The 20,509-nt window shown below is 53.3% G+C and overlaps 6 protein-coding genes across 6 annotated transcripts; 3 read left to right on the plus strand and 3 right to left on the minus strand.

Annotated features, from left to right (window-relative positions):
• The first annotated feature begins 508 nt into the window (after positions 1-508).
• Positions 509-3,578, plus strand: HER10_EVM0005135 (MIZ/SP-RING zinc finger). Its single transcript, XM_035474759.1, has 7 exons — positions 509-1,407; positions 1,574-1,801; positions 1,853-1,921; positions 1,973-2,280; positions 2,354-2,459; positions 2,514-2,739; positions 2,789-3,578. Exons 1-7 carry the CDS (start codon positions 1,257-1,259, stop codon positions 3,234-3,236), a joined length of 1,536 nt encoding a protein of 511 aa, XP_035336004.1. The 5' UTR covers positions 509-1,256; the 3' UTR covers positions 3,237-3,578.
• A 631-nt stretch (positions 3,579-4,209) lies between these two features.
• HER10_EVM0002914 (MIZ/SP-RING zinc finger) lies at positions 4,210-5,235 on the plus strand (the record flags this gene model as incomplete). The annotated part of the gene is made up of 4 exons (XM_035472606.1): positions 4,210-4,592; positions 4,725-4,842; positions 4,947-5,036; positions 5,104-5,235. The coding sequence occupies 4 exons, from the start codon at positions 4,210-4,212 to the stop codon at positions 5,233-5,235; spliced, it is 723 nt and encodes a 240-aa protein (XP_035335790.1).
• Positions 5,236-5,542: 307 nt separating this feature from the next.
• On the minus strand, positions 5,543-7,088 carry HER10_EVM0012035 (malate dehydrogenase; the record flags this gene model as incomplete). The annotated part of the gene is made up of 8 exons (XM_035481439.1): positions 5,543-5,549; positions 5,710-5,846; positions 5,917-6,061; positions 6,114-6,573; positions 6,633-6,720; positions 6,799-6,909; positions 6,985-7,016; positions 7,076-7,088. 8 exons carry the CDS (start codon positions 7,086-7,088, stop codon positions 5,543-5,545), a joined length of 993 nt encoding a protein of 330 aa, XP_035336630.1.
• A 1,930-nt stretch (positions 7,089-9,018) lies between these two features.
• HER10_EVM0005120 (ribosomal L28e family protein) lies at positions 9,019-10,458 on the minus strand. Its single transcript, XM_035474744.1, has 5 exons — positions 10,324-10,458; positions 10,140-10,234; positions 10,047-10,070; positions 9,814-9,938; positions 9,019-9,696 (listed from the first exon to the last, which is right to left on the minus strand). Exons 1-5 carry the CDS (start codon positions 10,373-10,375, stop codon positions 9,516-9,518), a joined length of 477 nt encoding a protein of 158 aa, XP_035336002.1. The 5' UTR covers positions 10,376-10,458; the 3' UTR covers positions 9,019-9,515.
• Positions 10,459-12,884: 2,426 nt separating this feature from the next.
• Positions 12,885-16,855, minus strand: HER10_EVM0013387 (fatty acid hydroxylase superfamily protein). The gene is made up of 3 exons (XM_035482748.1): positions 15,688-16,855; positions 15,032-15,613; positions 12,885-14,971 (listed from the first exon to the last, which is right to left on the minus strand). The coding sequence occupies exons 1-3, from the start codon at positions 15,933-15,935 to the stop codon at positions 14,767-14,769; spliced, it is 1,035 nt and encodes a 344-aa protein (XP_035336753.1). The 5' UTR covers positions 15,936-16,855; the 3' UTR covers positions 12,885-14,766.
• Positions 13,380-13,766, plus strand: HER10_EVM0005011 (uncharacterized protein; the record flags this gene model as incomplete). Its single annotated transcript, XM_035474637.1, has 1 exon — positions 13,380-13,766. One exon carries the CDS (start codon positions 13,380-13,382, stop codon positions 13,764-13,766), a length of 387 nt encoding a protein of 128 aa, XP_035335991.1.
• Positions 16,856-20,509: the final 3,654 nt, after the last annotated feature.

The raw sequence follows: 20,509 nt of genomic DNA on the forward strand, positions 1-20,509 counted from the left end.
ATCCATCCTGGCGTCTCACTCACATGGGCTCAGTCAATCGGCCGTCGCGGGGGCTGCCGGCTATTGACACCCCCACATTCGTCCAAACACCTGGAAGGCGCCTCTGGCTGGCGGTGGTTTCTAGAACGGGACGGGCAATGACCCGGGAATTTTGATTTCTCACAGGCGTTGTCTGCTTCTTAGGGGACACAGATGCTGAAACAACGGCGTACCGCCCACTAGAGAGCGATTCGTTCAGGCTCTCACCTGCCCGATAGGGACGTTCAACTACATGCTCTCCCCTAAGAATGACCACACAGAGCCGCCATTTCCTGCCTACACACTGACCCGGCCAGTTGCCACACCATCATCGAGTCTCGCCAATTGTGAATCTCACCTCAGCACTTCCCTCGAATAACTCACCTTCACGCTTCACTTGCTTTAATTTTGGCCCACATCCAAAATACCGCTTGACTACCGCTGCAGTCGCAAGGTATTCAGCTGTGGTGGGCTCCCACCTGTTCAGTGACTTCCATCTTCACAGAGCCCCAGAAGGCCGATGGTCGCGAATGACATCAAATCTTTGCTAACCCAAGAAATGGCCCATAGCCTACTTTGACCTCACTTCATACTTACGCTGGACTAATGCCGTTGCTCTTACCTTGGACGTCGATATCATATTCATATTACTGCTCGATGCAATAAAGTTCGTATTGGTGGGGAAGTGCACAAACAATTTCGCACACATCAGGGTCGCTACCTGCCATCGTTGTCGCATTTGGGAACATTGGTATATCCCTCTGCCTGTCTCCATCATCGCAAAGCCGAGAGTGAAGGAGAAAAAAAGACGGGAAGGGCAGCGCAGCAGCAGAGCCGCCGCCACCACCACTACCACCACCAACCCACCAAGCCGTACGGGACGGGAGCTACCTACCCTGCCCTTGCCTTCCTCGACCGACCCAACTGCAACTTCCCCACGCACTTTTGGCTCTTGCCTGTCGGCGCGCACCACGAGCCTCGTCGCTCCTGCCTCGTGTGGTCGCGCCCATGACTGTTATTTTCACTTGAGGCCCGTCGCTCTCCTTCTCTTCTTTGCTTTCCACCCATTCCTCGGCCGACGACTTTGACGCAGACAAGTATCCGCCACATACCCCCACGGCCTGTCGACGGCGCCTCTAGGTACCAACGACCGAAGTCGATCCGACGTCGCACCTGCGAACCTTCATGAGGCTGTCACCGAAGACACCACCACAACCCTTTCACCTCGCCCGAGAACCATGACCTCCATACAGAGGCATGAGCTCCAGGCTCTGGTCAAGCTGGTGAACAGCAACCAGCTTCTGAACCGCCAATTATCCCAAATTTGTCAGCTCAACGGGCTCACTAGCAGCGGCGTTAAGGCGGCTCTGCAAAGTCGCATCGTCAGTGGTGAGTACTTTTCCTTGTTGAGCCCTTTCGGCCGCCTGAGATACCTCCTTTTGCGCCCCTCCTCTGGCTCCAGCTCTTTCACGGGCGCTGTCGTGTCTGAGCATTGCTCCAGGCAGCGAAGTTTGCTTCTCAGAACGACCTAAGGCTAACATCTTTTGCCCGTCAGCTATCGAGGAAGCCTTCAAGAACAGCGACGCGACTCGCTTCCAGCAGATACAACGAAGCATCGAGACCACAAGGACCGGCTCCTCCGCTTCGCCCGCCTCTCAAAAGAGTGGACGTCCCGCCACAGCGACTCCGCCAGTGTCAATGATGCGGCAAGACCAATACTGGGGGCGCAATGCTCGTCCCAGCGGTGCGAATGGCCCTGCTCTGCCCGGGTACGGATCAAGCGGTATGTCATTCACGCAAAAGTCCTTTGAACAAACGTCTAACTTTGATGCAGGGCTCTCATTTAAGAACAGTCCCTTCTACGAGATCCAGTTCCGGGTCGGCGATGTGCGCTCGTGCGAGGGTAGGTCGCCATTTCATGTTTCATCTTGGTCGTTGCTAACTTCCCTATCAGCTATGAGCCAGCATAGGAACATGGTCTCGATTCCAGTCATAGTCAGCGATAATCTCAATCTGAACAGAGTTCTCGATGACAAGTCACTACGCATCATGGTCTTCTGCGCCGGAGATAACAATGGCGTCCAGGATATCGCGTTTCCTCATCAGTCGGAGATCAAAGTCAACGGCAACGAGGTCAAGGCGAATCTCAGAGGCTTGAAGAACAAGCCAGGCTCGACAAGGCCAGTCGACATTACGAGTTTTTTGCGTCTGAAAAATGACAACAGAAATCTCGTTGAGTTCACTTATGCGTTGACTCAAAAGGTGAGTTGCCTCAGATTTACGAATCTCAATACCCTGCTCCGTCTTTTAATGCTGACACTCAATTTGTCTGCAGAAATTCTATCTTGTCCTGAACGTCTGCCGTATCACCTCGGCGCAGGATCTGGCCGACAACATCAAGAAGGGGCAGAAGATCCCCAAAAACAAGGTGATTGAGGAGAGTAAGTTTTGCCGATATACTCCACTGTTATCAACAAGAGACTAAAACCCTCCAGTCAGCAAGAAAGCGGCGGATACAGATATCGTTACGACATCTCAAGTCTTGTCTCTCAAGTGTCCTCTATCCTACATGCGTCTCGATGTCCCGTGCCGCTCTGTCAACTGTTCGCACATTCAATGTTTCGACGCAACGTCGTACCTCCAACTGCAAGAGCAGGGCCCTCAGTGGCTTTGCCCGATTTGCAATAAACCGGCACCATACGCACAGCTGGCCGTTGACGAGTAAGCCCTATGTCTCGCCCCCACGATTTCTAGCTAACATCCGTCGAAGGTACGTTAGAGACATCCTAGCGAACACATCAAAGTCCCTAGATCAAGTTACCATTGAACCAGACGGACAGTGGCGAGTGAACACAGGACAGGACGAGAACAGGCCGACCAATGGTGGAAGCGGCCTTGTTGACGATGACGATGATGACGACGACGACTGGGGTATCGTGGAGGTCAACCCAGTTCGCAGTCGAAACTTCGAAACTCCCAACCGGTCAGTAGCCAGCACGGCAACTCCGACGACAACGGTGATGTCTCGAGAAAGCTCGACGATGCCGCGGGGCGTGGCCACAACAAGCGCCAAGAGACTGCATTCGGATAGGGTGACAATAGACCTGACCCTATCAGACGATGATGAGCCAGCCGCACCGCCTCCGAAGCGGCAGCAACTACAGGGACCGGGATCGAGTAACTACAATAGCAATGGTTACAGTAGCAGCATGTTCTGAGGAGGCTAGCCTGGCATTCTCTATCAACGAGCTGCGAGATACGGAGCATGAGGTTGGCCGCCTCAATCAGCACGTACATACTTCCCTACCTAATGAAGGCGGATTTGTGGCTCATGTATGTGTTTTTTTCTTTGGGCGTGGAAAGGGACGGATGGATAGCTGTCCAGGCGTTTGGGAGGCAAAACATATTCCAACAGCCCCAACAGCCTTATGCCATAGGCATGAAGCAGGGCGATAACGGGCGTCTGAGCAGAGCTCTACTTAGATGTGAGGCAGATGCCTCAGAGACTTTGCCAGCTTGGTACCTTAGGAAAGCGAGGGGTACAAATACCAAACACTACGCTGCGGATATGATATCCGTATAATAAGATGAAATCACTCTGAAGACTCTCCTCTTCGTCCACGTCCATCATGATCCGTCCGCAATCGTGTGCCAACATAACGTGCAAGTTGTCTACTGTACTCCATAACCCCTGTCGAATCGGAATTGGAAGCTCTGGTGGGTGGACCCTGAAGAGCTTAGAGGCCAGCTCCACGGGGTTCCATGTCAAGGCAGGTACGTACCCGACCTCGCTCTTTAAGGTACCTCACCTCAGTAAAGGTAACCGACCTTAGGTAGGTAGGTAGCGGCTTCAATCGTTCATCCACCTCCAGCTACCTGCTACCTACCTTGAACCGCACATTGGCCTCGACGACACAAGGTCCAAACCTACTCCTACGAATTTTTCCAAGCGCCATTGCATCGAAGTCATCTCTGATTCTACGCCGAACTGACCCTTACGAACATCGTTGCCTAGTCTCCATTGCCTTGCATCAACACCAAGCTTTCATCGCAATCGAGTCCCAGACAGACAAACGAACCCTATTCGAGAGAGCCAACAACGGCGCGAAACCCTCCTCGACGAAGCCAAAAACCATAGCAACTATCACTCCACGCCCATACTACAATTAGCTTCCCAGACAGCAAGAAACCATGTCCTTCGAAAGCGTCATGCCGCCGTACAACGCCACGGACCCGTCGGCCTCCTTCCTCAACTCCTCCTGTCTAGACTTCCTCCTCATCGAGCTAGTGCCCATGGCCTTTCGCGTGACGAGAGAACTCGAAGCCGCGCCGACCGATGCGAATAGTACCGGCGGGGGCGCTGCCGCTGCAGGAGGAGGTGCTTCAGCTGACGCGCTGTCGTCGGTGAGCCACAGCCAGGGCGGGGGAGCCGACGGGGGTCCCGCGCCGTCGAGCGCGGACGGGGCTGCGGGCGGGAGCACAGTCAGGAAGCTGGATGAGGACGAGGAGCGGGATGCAGTGTTTTATCGGCTTGAGACGCTGGGGTATCGTGTCGGGCAGGGGCTTGTGGAGAGGTACGCTTCCTCTTGTGCCTCCCTCCCCTTCCTCTCTGCGCCGTCTTTGGCGACAGCAAGAGGGGGAGGAAGATACAGTATCAGGACTCATACAATGATTGGAGGCTGACAGTCTGTGAACCTGGCATTTAGATTTTCGAGAGACCGTCCGCGATTCAACGATACGCTCGACGTCATCAAGTTTGTATGCAAGGACCTTTGGTCGCTTGTATTTAGGAAACAGATTGACAACCTCAAGACGAATCACAGGGTACGTTGGCGATATCCCCTCTCCCTGCCGGAAGTTCTGGTCAAGGGCGACGCTTCAGACAAGCGACTTGGGGATTGGCTGGCTAATCTGGTGTGTTGAATTAGGGCGTTTACGTACTGACAGACAACTCATTCAAACCGTTCTCGAGGATGAGCACAGAAGCTGGCGGACAGGCGGTTGTTCGGGCACAGCCGGTACGTCTTAATCCACGCCGATCTATCAATATGACGACCTACAGCGTGCTGACTTGTCTGGCTACAGTTTCTCTGGTTCCCGTGCGGGATTGTGCGCGGAGCGCTGGCGGCGTTAGGTATCAACGCAACCGTCCAGGCCGAGACCAACGAACTACCGGCAGCTATTTTCCAAATCAAGACCTTGCCGTCAAGTACATAATACCCAACTTCACTCACGTACTACGAAGCCCCTGTCCCAAACAAATGGCGCGTGGGGAAAACATAGAGAAGTGTCAATGACACAGCATGCAAGCGTTGCAAGATTTTTAGACTTTTTGCAGAATATCGACCAAAGATCTGGTCATTCGAGTTGATGCCCAAGGTGTCTAACTCCAATTATAAACCAGCAGCAATTATCGCCATATCCAAAACTACCGACGCCGTTGCCCTACGTACGCGGACTCAAGAGAATCCCAGCTGGTGTTATATACGCTGGTCAACCATACAATTCCGAGACCAACAACACCTCACAGCCTAGGAAAAAGAAGAGTCGATCAGCCATAATTCTCCCTCGGTTGTATTTCATCTATCACCATTTCTTTTGGCTACATTGTTGGAAGCTGTCGTCATGCGGCTTCCTCGAGAGGGGTTCGGGGGCTGTTACTGAAAGCAAGTGTACAAAGGGGGGAATCACTTTTGGGGAGCCTTGTGGGCGAACTCGACACCCTTCTGAATGTTGCCCTTCAATCCCGCAACCGCAGCCTCCAGAAGCTTCTGCTCCTTCTCTGTGATGTCGCCAAGAATGTCGATGGCCTTCTCAGCACCGTTGGGCTACAAATATGTCAGTGTTGAGTCCGTTTAGATTTGGGCAGGGGACAGGATGGAATGTTGTGCAACTTACGCCAAGCTCGATGGGAACGGAGAAGAAGTCGACGCCGGTCTTCTTGGCAATCTCCTCGCCGCCGGGAACGCCGGGGAGGTAGACGTAGCTAGGCTCAACAAGACCCTTCTCGCCCTTAAGGGCCTTGAGGACCTTCTCGGCGAATCTATCACACGTCAGTCCCTGACCTTTAAGTTGTCGAGCGTCCGATTTCTTACCTGTAGCCAGCGTAGGCCATGGAGAGAGTGGCAGAACCAGCACCGTCCTTGGCCTTGACAACCTCGTCACCACCGAACTGGACACGGTTGACGAGAGCATCGTACTTGTCGTCGGCGATGGACACTGAAGGCTTGACCTTGCTGAAGAGGGGAACAATGGTCTCGCCGGAGTGACCGCCAATGACGGGAACATTGAGCTCGCTGGTGGACTTGCCAGAGATCTCGGCAACGAAGGTCTCGGCTCTGACAATGTCGAGAGTTGTGACACCGAACAGACGCTGAGGGTTGAAGACGCCCTTAGCCTTCAGAACCTCGGCGGAAATAGGGACGGTGGAGTTGACGGGGTTGGAGATGACAAGGATGAAGGCCTTGGGGGCGACCTCGGCCGCAACCTCGATGAGGCCCTTGACGATACCGGCATTGATATTGAAGAGATCGTCGCGGGTCATGCCAGGCTTGCCTAGAGTGGATTTCCCGTTAGAAAGAAGCAGCGGACGAGGCTCCGCAGGTGTAACTCACGAGGAATGCCAGCGGGGATGACGATGATGTCGGCATCCTTGAAGGCGGCCTTTGCGCCATCATCCTTGGGCAGGTAGCCGGCGATCTTCTGTTTGCGGCATCTTTATTTAGCAAGCTATCGATACTACGGGTGCCACGAGGCAATTGAGACTGCGATGAAACGTACCGCATTGGAAGAGATGTGGGAGAGATCGGTGGCGACGCCGGGGGTGTTGACGACATCGTACAAGGCAAGCTCATCGACGAGGGGAGAGAGCTTGAGGAGGAGGGACAGAGGCTAGAGTAGACAGGTTGATGGTGAGCCAATGCGCACGTTATTTGCTGACCACGCGGGGTTCCGGATTCACTGTACCTGTCCAATACCGCCAGAGGCGCCAGCAACAACTAAGAGATGGTTAGATTGACGGGGCTTTGTGCCATAGTCTTAGGTGGTGGGAACATACCGGCCTTGACCATTTTGATTGTGATTTCTTGTTATTCGGTTTGAGAGAGGAGATGGATGAAGGAGGAGGGAGGGTGGCCTGAAGGGTTCTCGCGGATTAGCGGGGTGATCTTGGAGCTTGCTCGCTTAACACGTCGAGCTCTGGCGCATGGTACGAGACCAAGTGTGGGGAGCTCTCGCTACAATTATCCAAGCTTGTCAAGTACTAAGGTGAGGGGGGGAGAGAGGTCATCGTCAAACGTACAGTAGTCACGTAAACTGAAGGTTTTGCTTGTAAGATGGAAGATGTGTGAAGATGAATTTCACAAGAGCGGGAGATCGTTTGCTTTAGTATGAAAAGGGAGAGCAAGAGGGGAGAAGTAAACCGAGCCAAGGTTACGTAGAAGTAGTCTGAGCCAGCTGATACCTAGTCCGGAGGCTGTCGGCGGGGACGTAGGTTCAACCGCGGGGAGAATTGCGACCTTTGGTTGCCCACCCCTCGTTCCGTGGGACTTTGCCTGTGTCATTGGGTGGAGGGGTCAAAAAGAGGGGCAACTTGGAGGGGTGAGAAGGGGACCATGGGGGCGCCGCTCCTGAGGCAGGGCAGGCACGGGGGGCTCAAGTCTCCATTGTAGCTATTGCACGCTCCTCCATCGCTCCTCGAGGTGAGGTGGTAGCGGCGGCAGACGCCAGTAATGCGCAGAAAAGCGACTCGACAGCAGCACTGCGGGTGTAGTTACCTTACCGTATGTCGATGTACCTCATGTACTGCGCCGCTGCACCCAGCAAGCCCGATCCTGTAGCTTGTACTTGCGCGGTTGCGGTGCTCTATTAGCCGGACCAGTTGCTGCGTTGCTGCTGCTGCTGCTGCTGTCTCGGGAATCGGAGAGCTGCAGAGTGAACAAAGACATAACCAAGTGCAAGGTACCTTTCGGCTTGCCGCACCAGGGAATAGCTGTCGCAGATACCTCGTCATTCGACCCAAACAAAGGCGGCCACTGAGACACGCCCAGCCCATGGAAGCAGTCGCTGTAGGAAAGATAAAGATACATTCTATAGGTACCTACCTTGGGTGCTCTGGTTGTTTCCCGCCCACTGCCCATTGCTTGCTCAATACCTTACCTAGCATTGATTGCGCCAATCCCCTTCCACCAACGTCCTGCAACCAATTGCAACATCCGCCGTCAACCCGTTTTGTTCGCCATTCACCTCCGGTCTGATGCATGTGAGAGACGGACGAGGCTAACACGGTAATTCGAAGCTCGATTCCCCCCGTCAACTCCCGGCCAGCTGGACCAATGCCTTCCGATGTTTTCCTGCTGATGAACGGTCTCCCGTCCACGTCCCGATGTTCCGAGCTCCAGGGGTAGCTTGTTCCTATGTATAGCCAAAACTCGGGTGTGGGAACGGTAGAAACAAGAACCTAACGCAAAGACGGGCCCCATTATTCCTACGAGAAGCCTGTGACGTGCTTCAGATCGTGATAGCTAACATTATCCTCGGCGATGAGACAGCTCCGCAAAACATAAGCTACGGGTCCTGTCTGTGGTGTTTGGGCGGGCGAACAGCTCACTAAAAATACATATTCACTCATCGTTGCCTCTATGAGGTTTAGATATTGCTCATGGAAAATGTAAGAATTACCTACACCGCGGCACGAATTACTCACAATATCAAGAGTACGTACCGTTGTGTTAGAAATGCCATGTTAGGAGCACCTATGCAACCCCGGCTGGCAAAGTTACCCCGCCATGTATGCGCAGGTGCCATTCCACGTATCTCAATCAGGTCAATGTCGGCGAAGACTTACTCCGTGTAAGACGTAGAAGCGTCCCTGGCTTTCATCGTTCATCAATACTCCAACAACAAACTGCAATTAATACATCGCTCCGCTACACAACATTTTTGGGGGGCAACGTAGGAAGATGGTATGGCTCAAGCCGGAATGACACCCTCGACATTCCGATGCTTGCCCGTGGTCCCGAGGTTCAGCAGGAATTCGCCCTCTACTCTAGTCGGGCAACTCCGGGTGAGGGCCGAGGACCACGGCATCAACAACACCATGACCCGTAGTCCGGCTACTGTCCTATCTCGATGTCGGCCTCTTCGACCACCGTCACTCCACTCCCACTCCGAGCTTTTCCTTTCTGTGCAGGCGCGCGTCGTGGCATAAGATAAGGTATACTTCAACATGCATCATCATCACCCTCCCAAGTCGTTGGCCCAGAGCCTCACAAATCCCTCACACGCATGGCATCAAATGCGAAGGGGGGAAAGCAGCAACACTCGTTTGGAGCAAACGAAAAACCAGTCCCAGTCATTATTTTGTGGCCTTTGACTCAAGCTTTTGATTTGTTTCGCCTGTGTCCCTCAAAAAGGTATTCTCTATTTGCTCGACGTAACGCCCAAACCAAGCCTGTTTCTTTCTCTTTTTTCGTCCCGCTAAATCAGCATCTCAACATTTATGCCTCAGCCTCGGCAGCGGCGGCGGCCTTGGCCTTGACACCGCGGGGCTTCTTCTCGGGGGTGGCCTTGACGGCGCGCTGGGAGCGGCGGATGGCAGAGACGCGCTGGACGGCGGCCTCGCGGAGGTCGCCACGGTAGCCGCCGGCGGCAGCCTGGCGGGCAACGGCGGAGTAGGTCCTATGGTTCGACAGGCGTCAGTCATCTGTTTGTTCTCCTGAATCCTTGTGCTTTTCCCGTTCCATGTGCCGCATTGCGACAGCAAGTTTGTGGTTGTAGCGGTGGTACAAAACTCACTTGCGGGAAGACTTGTTGCCGCCGTAGGTGACCTCGGTGTAGCCCTTGGAGGGCTTGTTGAAGTTCTTCTGGTTCTTGCTGATCACCTTGACACCACCCTTCTCGTTGGGGACAACGCCGATGGCCTAACCGTCACATGTCAGTCATCTCTGTGTTATTTGATGTTGGGAAGGGTCGAATCGTTCGAGCGAGGGAGGAATATCGAGTTCGATCGGCCTGGGGTGTAATCGTACCTTGTCGTTGACGAAACCGGCGTACTGCAATATGAGTTAGTTAAAAATGCACTTCAACCCCGCCAGTATTCTGACTATTCGGTCCCAACATACCTTGCGGGAGTGCTTGTTGACCAGGTTAAGGGGGTCGCGGGAGAGCTGGAGACCGCCGGCGTCGTTGCGGTTGACCAGGAACGCATTCTGGGCGCCTGTATCGAAAAAAAGCAGTTGTGAGCAAAATTGTGCATTCAGGCCGAGTTCGGCATCGCTGGCAGCCGGGCGCCGCGGTGAAACTTACGGACGACCTCCCAGATCAGGTCGGCGGAAACGTTGGGCAGAGTGGCGGCCATTTTGACTGATTTGAGGGATCACGGAATGGTTGATGAATACCTTCACGATTGCTCTGATGCCGGTCTGCGTGTTCGTAGAATTCAATGGCCTGAATTGAATGTGTGGGCTATCGCTTAGCAGTCGCTTTGCGGACTAGCGTCTCTTGGGTCCACTCATTCCATCGGCGACGCCACACCGAGTTCCCCTCCGGGGCACAAAAGCCCTCCCCGGCGGGCCAGTCTGGATGTGGCTGGTGATGGCGGTGCACTTGCATCCCAAACTGGCTTCAAGGACAACCTCGTCCTCGTCATGTTAGTGGACCGCAATTGCGGATAATACTTTTCCGACTTCGCGAATTCAGTTCTCGATTGTACTAGTAAGCGGCAGGTTCAAGCTGTTTTCGAGATCGTCTCAGGATTAAAGCGTCGAGTATTGCGTCTATTCCAATATCCGTGCCTGAGCTCAAGAACTTGACTGTCGCAAAACAATCAATCATCAACTGCCGTTCTTGGATAGGGTTTGTAATGCCCGGCCTTCTTTTCTATGCCATTTCTCGTATTTCCTGGTTCCCCAGTTGATAACATGTTTGACTACGGCCTGAATCGACCTATTCAACGAGCGATATATTCATGGTGTTTAATTCGAGGCACACAAGTGAACCACACGACTAGGACCGACACACTCTAAGGTATGGTGTTGAAGTGCCCAAAGTTTAGGCATCTCTCCAGAGAATCTTCGCTGACTGTCAATGCTCTAGTGCCGAGTGTAGCTAATGATTACCGTTCAAGTGATTCACACAAATCCATCATTCGGCTCGATGTCATGCCACTGGGCCCAGCCTAGACATCCGATAGACATATCCCGAGCCTAAGCTAGGGCATCTTCTCGCCCTACAAATAAAAACTATTGGTTCTCTATGGGTGCGTCTTACCAGCCTCTTGTGTAGTACTTCATGACAACGGGTATGGTACGTTGACAAAGAGGCCGGCTTTGCCAATCCTGAGGTATTTAAGACACTGCATATCCGTTGTCGAACCTCCTCTGTAAGGGAGTCGAACTCGTCTGTGAGAGGCACTGCCAGGGTAGGCGCTCTAGCTCATTTCACCATCTGGCTCGACCGAACGATTCGTCTTCGTATACGTGCACAACGCCAAACAGGTAAAGTCGCCGACCTGTGGCTCTGACCTGGATCACCATTTCTTTCAGAACTTATTCCATACTGTTACACCATCTTAGTATTCTAGTTGACGATGTTCTTGTTCGTGAGCTATCCAGAAGGATAATGGCAACAAAGCAGGTTGCCTCTTGGGCACCGACAAGGCGCTTTCCACTCTTAAATGCACAGTATCGCTCTGCTGCGGGACTATGAAGATATGCTATTCACACCGTTGCTTCCCCGCTCAGAGGCAAGGCTAAACATCTGGGAAATGATTGTATAGCAATACCTCTCGTTTGCCGGTATGCAATCGTCATGTTATTCCAGCAAGCTACTGTTTCTACATGACACCGTTTCCAGATCGTGACCATGACATACATGGTCCAACGGCTGATGGCACCTATATGTTCGAAACCCACCGCCTATCTCTAAAACTCGAACCATCTTATAGGCAGTATATCAGAATAGCTCTGTTGCTTTTGGGAGGCTCTCCCCCCATTCAGGTTGAGACAGCCGATGGAATAATGTGTGATATAGGTACAGCTACTCTATCGTTGGATATTTAGACAACACTGGCTACAAAATTGTATAAATGTTCACTATCAAGGCGCCGAAGCTGAGGCACATTCGCTCTTCAATAGCAAACATTTATCGGAGGCTGCCCGCCTTTCTCGGGCCGGAGGACGGTTTCCAAGTTGCGAGCGCCGGTTGGGCCCAGCTACCGGGGTGATCAAGTTTCCAGGGGCCGAGCTTTGGGGTATCTTCTGGGACTCTCTTTTGGAAAAGCTTTAGTTACGTGTGTCATTGAAATTGCCTTTCACCTCCTCGTTGCGTGGCCTTAACCACGAAGAGTGGTATTAAGAGTATGTCCACAGATAAGGCAGTTGAAGTAACTCATGTACAGTCTTCAACGACCTCGACATAGTCACCTCCAAAGAAGACCAGGAACGCAATGTAAGTACTGAGTCGGCTCTGGGATCATTCAGTCGTCTCCAGCTTTGTTCGCCGTGGAAGGTACGAATACATGGCAGCTGCAGCACGTCCGGTGGGTAGGGTGACCCAGCTGGCGGGGGCGGAACCACATGGCAGCTGCAGCACGTCCGGTGGGTAGGGTGACCCAGCTGGCGGGGGCGGAACCATTCACGTGATGCAAATGAAAGCTTGCCCGTCGGCATCCGTAGCGGCCTCCCTGGCGGCCCTGGCCCCTGCCGCGGAACCCTGCGCTTGCCCTGCGCCCAAGCCTTACAAGTTACGTACGCCTTCGAATGCTCCATGCTCGACCTTAGTAAGTGGATCCCCATGGAAGTCCAAAAGCTTCAGGATCAGACGGGATTACGGGGGGCAGTGACAGCCCGAGTCCACCTTCAGCGACGCAGAGTCCCTGCGGGCTCTCTCCCATTCCCAAAAGAGGCCAACTGGGGAGCCTGAGTAGTGTTAGTGTCCAGCGCACTTACGCAGCCTGCACCACTGCACCTCCACATCATCGTACGTCGGTCGGTACGCCTGGCTCGTCGCCGAATTTCACCACTTACACTTCCATTCCGCATAACCTCACTCTGCCTGGAGTCAAACGCGACCGTCTGTCTCCTTGCAGATCCCGACATGATCGTTTGATCCTTTCGAACGGCAGTCCCTGACCGTTTTCGCCAAAACACCGTTCTCTTTGTGACTTCTTTTTTCCACACTATTCATTTCCCTTGCCTTCCGTTCTGTTCATTCTAAACCACGACGATCACCACCACCACTAGCTTTTCGGAGTCTAGCCACCTAAGCAGCCGGCGATCGCGAAGCAACCACACCAGCGTATCGGCCACCAGCCCAACGTCGTTCCATCTCAACCGCGCCCTCGAAAGCGAAAGTCGCCCAAGATGTCGTACCTCCTCTACTCCGTCTCGTTCCTCCTCCTCATCAGTGCAACGGCCCTCTACTTCACCCGCGGCCACTGGCTCCACCTCGTTCCCGACCTCCCGATCCCCGGCCGCGACTACATCTACTCCCGTCTACCCTCCTCCTTCGTCGGCGACATCGACGCTGGCCTCTCGAGCTCGACCTTTGACTTGGCGGGCAACGTCGAATCCGGCGACAGCCGCGCAGGGCTCGACGATCGCAGCAAGAAGGAGATTCTCAAGATCATGAAGAAGCGCCGCATGAAGTTTGACGACGCGCGCAGGGTGTACATGGAGCAGCGCTTCAAGGCCAACGGTATCGGGCCGGATGGGAGGCCTTTAGATCCCAAGGCTGTCACGTTCAGCTAGGCGAGGCATGCACGAGCTACCTCGAGAGAACGAGCGGAGGGGAGAGAGAATGAGAGAGGCGAAAAGGGGATACCCGACACAGTTCGGGCAGGCGGGAAACGTCGTTTGCAGCATATATTTGCACTAGACTGCGATACGAACTACCGACGACTACACCGTTATATCTCATTCGAGAGGAGGGAAATGACCACGAAGGATCATTCCTGATCACTTTGCACCGGAGCATAACTCAATATTCCCAAGCCTTCACCTCCAACAACCACAAATCCTTTTAACGCGCCCAAACAGGCCACCGACTACTTTTCCTTGCTTCTCAACTCTTCGACATTCCACTACTTCCTAGGGCAAACAGGCGTTGGAGCGAGCTTTTTTCCCTCTTCTTTTTCTTTTTTCTATGTTGTATTATCTTGGGTTTCCCGGTGGTGGACTTTTCTAAGGGTCTGGTTGACAAAGCCTTCTTTGCGCCGGTATGGATCGGCGTCTTCTTTTGGTATTATCTGTCAACGTAGAGCTTGCGTGATACAGCCTCAATGGATTTTCACTCTTGTTACCTCCACGTATTCATCCTCTTTTTTTTTTTTTTGACTCCGTGACCCAACTTTTCAACATGTCCATCCTACGAGATCGCACAGGCTTCCGGAAGTCCGGTAGATGTGATAATCGAGTCCTTCTTCTCCTCGACATTTGCTAGTGTGTTCTTCAAACCTCGTGTCATTTTCGAGTTGGCATTCTGGAACCTCTAAAGGGTCCAGTTGCGCTACTAGCTATTACACCCTGGGTCCGTCCATACCCGCAGACCGTCAGATGGCTTCGCTCCCATTATATCACCATCATCCGTCCATATTGCGCCCAGCATTCCATTGTGCCGCTTTGTATATATACAGTCAAAGGTATGGCCAGAGCCAAAGTATTACAAATATCTAGAAAGTGGATTCTTCAGCTGTTCACTTGCGGGCTGGCTTTTGACGCTGAGCGTGTCCAGCACACTTTAGACTGGCTCTCAGTTCGTCTTCTTTGCCTCGGCGGCAACGTACTGGCGGTCGTCGTCGCCCTCAACCTCCTTTTGGATGTCTTCCATCTCCTTCATGTTGGACTCCCACGTCTCCTTGGCCATCTTGGTCTTCTTGTTGAACCAGGCTAGGTCGGGCTTGCGGTAAGTGCCACCGAGACGGTCCCAGAGGGTGGTGAACTGACCGTAGTTGTAGCTGCCAAGTCCTGTCAGAAAGTGCGAAGCTCTCGGCTCTCTTACGTTGTCAGAAACTTACTTGAAGTACAAGTGGTGGGCGGTGTGGCACGCTGAGCCGTTGATGATGGGGTTGTCGGTAATGTACTCACCGTCGTGGATGAGAATGGTCCAAAAGTTGATAAACACAAACAGTGCAACGTATGCCAGCTTATTGAGAGGGAACAGCATCGGGTAGACGTGGTACGGGACCGACTGCGCGAAGCCGTCGAGGGGGTGGAAGGCGTGGCTTGCGTAGGGCGAGGGCATAATCCACTTGTGGTGAGGCTTGTGAAGGTGCTTGTAGACGAGCGGGAGATGCAGCCACCGATGAGCCCAGTAGATGCACAGGTCGGTGAAGAGGATGAAGAGCGGGAACTGCGCATAGTCGTACCAACGGCCGGGGCCCTCCTCGGTGGTATCGTAGAGCTTGCAGTAGCCGCGCACCTCGGCGACGAAGGTGAGCGCGGTGCAGATTGCCATGACCGGCATGGCCATGTTGGCCTGTTTCATCTCGAGACGGATCTGATTCTTGAGGAACTTTGGGTGGCTAAAAGTCTTCTTGTCAAAGATGAAGATGTACGATAGAGTCGCGAAGACAAAGTAGTTGAGAATGCCGAAGAACCTGGTATTATTCGCAGTGTTGGTGAGCTCGGTCAGGAACATGGTGAGGGTGGCGGAGCTGTAGCAACAACGTACCATGTGACGAGGAAGAGAGATGCGAACTGTCGGAAGATATTATCTCTTGGCCAGGCGCTCATATATGCGGCTTCGGAAGGCTCGAGGTAGAGCATTTGTGTCGAGGGCTTATACTGCCATGTCGATATCGGTTGCGCCGTGGCGTTCGCGTGGTGAGGGAAGTCGTAAGGAGCTGAACCGGTTGGGAGCAATTTGGCGTAGAGCTGGTCGCCAACAAAGGTATCGACAACCTCGAGAACGACATCCATGATGTGTCGAATCGAAGAGCAATCGGTGGATGGCCACTAGGGTTACTGCAGCAATATCCAAAGCAACGATCGCAGTTGAGGAGAGAAGGGCCGGTAGTCACGTATGCGCAACGGACCAGCACGAATCCAGGTTATAAGTCGTAGACGAATCGAGGTCGCAAAGTTGCCGAGGGTCGCGGCCGGGATAACTCGGTGGGGTCTGAGATCATCGAATGTTTAATAGAAATCCTGGGGCCATGAGAAGGTGGGCAGATCCGCCTTACCTCCGGTTTAATGGGCCTGGCTTCCGAGCGACGGGGACACAGCCAGGGGCGGGATCGGCAGCGTTTGCTTTCGTGTCGGTAAGAGCTTCCACCAGAAGACTTGGACAGGGATATTGCTGTGAAGCTTGTAGCAGACTGCAACCTGGGCTTGTCCGACGTTTGCAACGCCGGCGGTTGAATGACAAAATGCCGGCAACGAGAGACTGAGCCAACGTCGACAGCCAGCAGATTCTACTCTGAATATGGCGGATGTTGGTCGAACGGCGAAGCTCAGAGAAAAAGGGGACCAGAAGACCTAGGTTTAAGGTGTCAAGGTTGTCAACGCTTCGATCGAGGTCCCTCAACACTGGCACGTACCCGATCTTAGAGTTTGGGGGTAAGGCCCAGCTGAGATGACAATCGAACACAAGAACGGGCGTCAAGATGACAAGTGTTGCTGTAACTCAAGGCCGAACAAGCTCTCGACGAAGGGGTAGCAGATATCCCTGGGCGGGATTAGCCCTTCTTTTAACTGTATCTAACTCATCTCCAGTCAAGGGCGGACAACTGCGAAACTCGGAAGAGTCGGTGTACGCAAGCCCATTGTGTCCATGGAGACTCGTCCGAGGTAATGTCCCAGTGGGCAGTTCGTCACTTGGGAAATCGCATGATCCAGCGGGATGGGCTTTTCCAGGGCCCGCGTTGACCAGTTTTTGACGTTGGACTTTTGGCTCAAATTAGGTGGAAAGGCCAGGGACCCCACTGGCGCAGCAAACCATTGGCGAATCAGAAGCAGCCGACTCGTATTCGGTTTCCCGTCAAGTCATCTACTAATGTCCCGCCGCTGTGGTTGGGGTGGTGGTCTGATTTGATGATACCTGCGCCTCAAGATCTGGATGCTTTGGCAGATTGGTTAGTGCCATCTCTCTGCGTGTGCCATCTGTTTGTTTCACATGCAAAGACAGCCAACCAGTGCAGCATACCTAGAAGCTACTGAGGGTCTATTCCTTGGTGCGTTTGAGGAAGTAGTGGCGAAACCCAGCCTATCAATCTGAATGCTGTTGTAGGGCAATTCTGCATCATCGACATGGCCAATTGGTGATTTCGGGGCCCGGGTAGCCTGGTGTGATTCTGTGTCATCGGCAGCAGGGTCTCCCAAAATATTCAGATCGCCCCATCATATTCTAGGCTGGATCAAGCGGGCATGCCTGACAATTGCGAAAGCGTTGGCAGGCGTAATGAAAGCGATGCCAGTGCTGATAAAGGAAATGACGACGCGCTTGGGGCAGATCGTTGGTGCCGCTTTCTCGGGATCCGAACCGAGCGCAAGACTGCGAAGGTTTCCTTTGGGTGTGTTACAGTACAGAAGAGTTTTCGATGATGCAACAAGCTCTCAAAGTTGGTCTAGTAGACATTGGATGCTGGCACGGGGAACAGCTTATTGTAAGGTCACCCTAACGCGGATGCCGATCATCGCACCCTTGCTGCGAATGGTACACTACGGTCACGAAGAGTGTCTAGAACGTCTGCAAAATGACGGTTGAACGGTGAAAGGAAGCCTGTCTGTCGAAGGTGGACCATTAAGCACCGGCGCTTCGGCGGAGCGACTGGGGTCGTACTATTTGGCTATCCTGTCGAGAGTCAGCTCGGTGAGCCTCCAACTGGAAATATATCAGCAGTGCTTTCCTCTCAGCCTTGATACAGTGAAGAGTCGAGGAAATAATGAACATTTCGTCGATCTCTATATCCTAGTGAGCGAACGGAATGCCTGGCGTATAGTTGTTAGACCGCTTATGATGTGGTAAATGGAAATACGCCAATAGGAGAAGATTCAGGACGGCCAGCGGTACTACAGGCCCTGTCTGGAAGGCACATCGCTTTACTCGGTGAACCGTCCTTGACCGAGTCTCACCACGGGCCCATCAGGGCTGCTTACCTCAGCTGGGCACCTTCTCCGCTCAATCAGCTTGGGCTCTCTCATTCTACCCGGAACTCACCTTACCCTTCCGATATTCGAACCCCAACGCTAAGGCACCCAGAACCGCCGCCTTGTTTGTCGCGGGACCGCCAGCTGATGTTGGGGGGCACCTCATCATGCGGCCATCGCCAACCGCGCTTCACACCCCTCCTTGTTGACCCTCTTGCCTCAGCCACGCTCCTGAGCGGTCTGGATCTTCACTCCGAAAGAGGTGCACACCCGCCGACAGCTAATGGACCTGTCCGGAATACATTGTAGTCGTGGTATGTCAACCGGGGGTTTAAAAAATTGATGCAGATCAACGAAATAGGATGACCGGTTCCAACCATGCCAAAGTAGCCAGCAACTTAGGGCAGCCTGCTGTGCCTGCTTCAAATGGTCTTGCGATTGATATGATAGGCAAGAAGACACAGTATTGAGTTGCTCGGAAGAAAAAACCTCCCTCCAGCTCATCGAGATCCACCGTGTGTTTTCTGTCTATTAACTTTCAGACACGGCGACATAATAAGAGGCGTCTTCATCTGCAGACCCGGTTGTCAGCTTTTGCAGCTTTGTGGTGTGGCATGATATGGTCGCTGACAATGTCTACGGATAGTGTGTTGCACTTTGATCAATCTGGTCATATTCCTGTCGACAGGGTGGTTTTGCGCGCGTACTAGCAATAAGCAGAATATGTACAAGAGAGGAAGAAGGAATGAAATCGAAGCGAAAAAAGAAATCATCGTCAAGAGAGGGTGTGGAATGGGGCAAGACCTGTGCTACCACAACAGCTCCAACAAAGTCCCCCCCCAGAGTTTTGTGTATGTACTGCACGGTAAGTGTACGCTCATGAATGTCTGGTACCACCGTAATCGCGCTAATAATGGCATTGCATGGCGCATGCATGCGACAACGGGAATGCCTCCATGACATTGTTGGCGATGCCGAGACGCGGGGGGTCGCCGAAGGTCCTGCTAATTGTACGTGGGTCTATCCGTATACCGATGGATTTGGTTTTTGCCTTTTCTCCCCTTCGGCATCCTCTTCCTCTCGTACATGTCAGGAAAAGTTAGAACCTGACAACATCCAAAGGCTAGTGAGCCCGACGGGCATGGAACGTTTCGACAGCTTCCATGGATGATGGTAAAGAGAAGGATGGCACGATGGGATGGGCCACAGCACAGGCCAAGGGCCATGATCCTTGGTGTGTGACACGGCGGGCGGATGGCCGAAGAACGCAACATGCTTGGTCGCCCTCCCAACCTTATTGCCTGCGGGGGGCTTCATCACTCATCATGTCCGCGCCGCGCCCCAACTATGAGATGAGAGGAAAGTGTCCTCTCCGGGCGGTTCATGTTGATTAAGGTATCTTCGATTAGCGGCTACAACTATCCATACGGTGTTGCTACGAGCCGAGATGACCTAGGTGAGATGTCGTCTTCTCACCTTGGCTCACCGAAGAATTGTCACATCCCAAAGCGGCAATTAATGTTTACTCTGACAGAAACCTATCTGTGTTCTGGTGCGGGTTTACCACCTTTTCCCACTCGTATATACGAAAACTGCGTTACCATTTACATTACTCCGTACAGATAACCCTCCTTAAGGAAGTTGGGAAGGCATGTAGGAGAGAACAGGGAGGCTTCACGCACACGCGCAGGCGCTAGGCCGCTAATAACTTAGCAAGGTTGACGCAGGTTCTCCCGGTTCTCAGACGTCGTCAAACTCTCCCTCGTTTCCATCTTTGCTCTGCGGATACCAGACCAGACGATCCACCACGGACACAACCCTCTCACTCACAGTCATCACACCCACACGCCTCTCGTCCTGTATACTACTCCGTGCTGTACTATACGCAGTAAGTACGGCACGGATACTTCCATTTCGTGCCTCGGACCCCCCTTTCACTCAGGTTCCCTCCTCTGTCTCTCCTGCTTCTCTCTGTCTCTCTCTCTCTCTCTGTTACCTATTCTCCTCCCACGCACACCCCCCTTTCGCTGAACCCTTGCCGTGCCTCGCTCCTCAGCAGCCGCCCTCAAAGCTAAGAAACCCGTCACGTCTTCCAATAGAACATTCTGCATCTGCACCCGCACCCGCAACCACAACCCATGGCCCACCCATCCACAGTTCACAGCTTCACCCCCTCAAACCCTGTACCACGCACGCGTTATCCACACCTCTTCCACCCCTCCCCCCATGCGGCTTGCCCTGGCCCAGTGGGTGCTTGGATGCTTGTGCTCTGGTGCTTTGGTGGGTGCCTCACTGCCATGCCAGTTGTGGGTGCCACCTCGTCGGCCGCATCTCCATGTTGCGCATCTCCATGCGGCAGCGCTGCATCTCACGATAACTCCCCAAACTGCCTTCTTCTGCAATAC

This window comes from Colletotrichum scovillei (assembly GCF_011075155.1).
Source record: "Colletotrichum scovillei strain TJNH1 chromosome Unknown Contig00003, whole genome shotgun sequence".
Classification (NCBI taxonomy): Eukaryota; Fungi; Ascomycota; class Sordariomycetes; order Glomerellales; family Glomerellaceae; genus Colletotrichum; species Colletotrichum scovillei.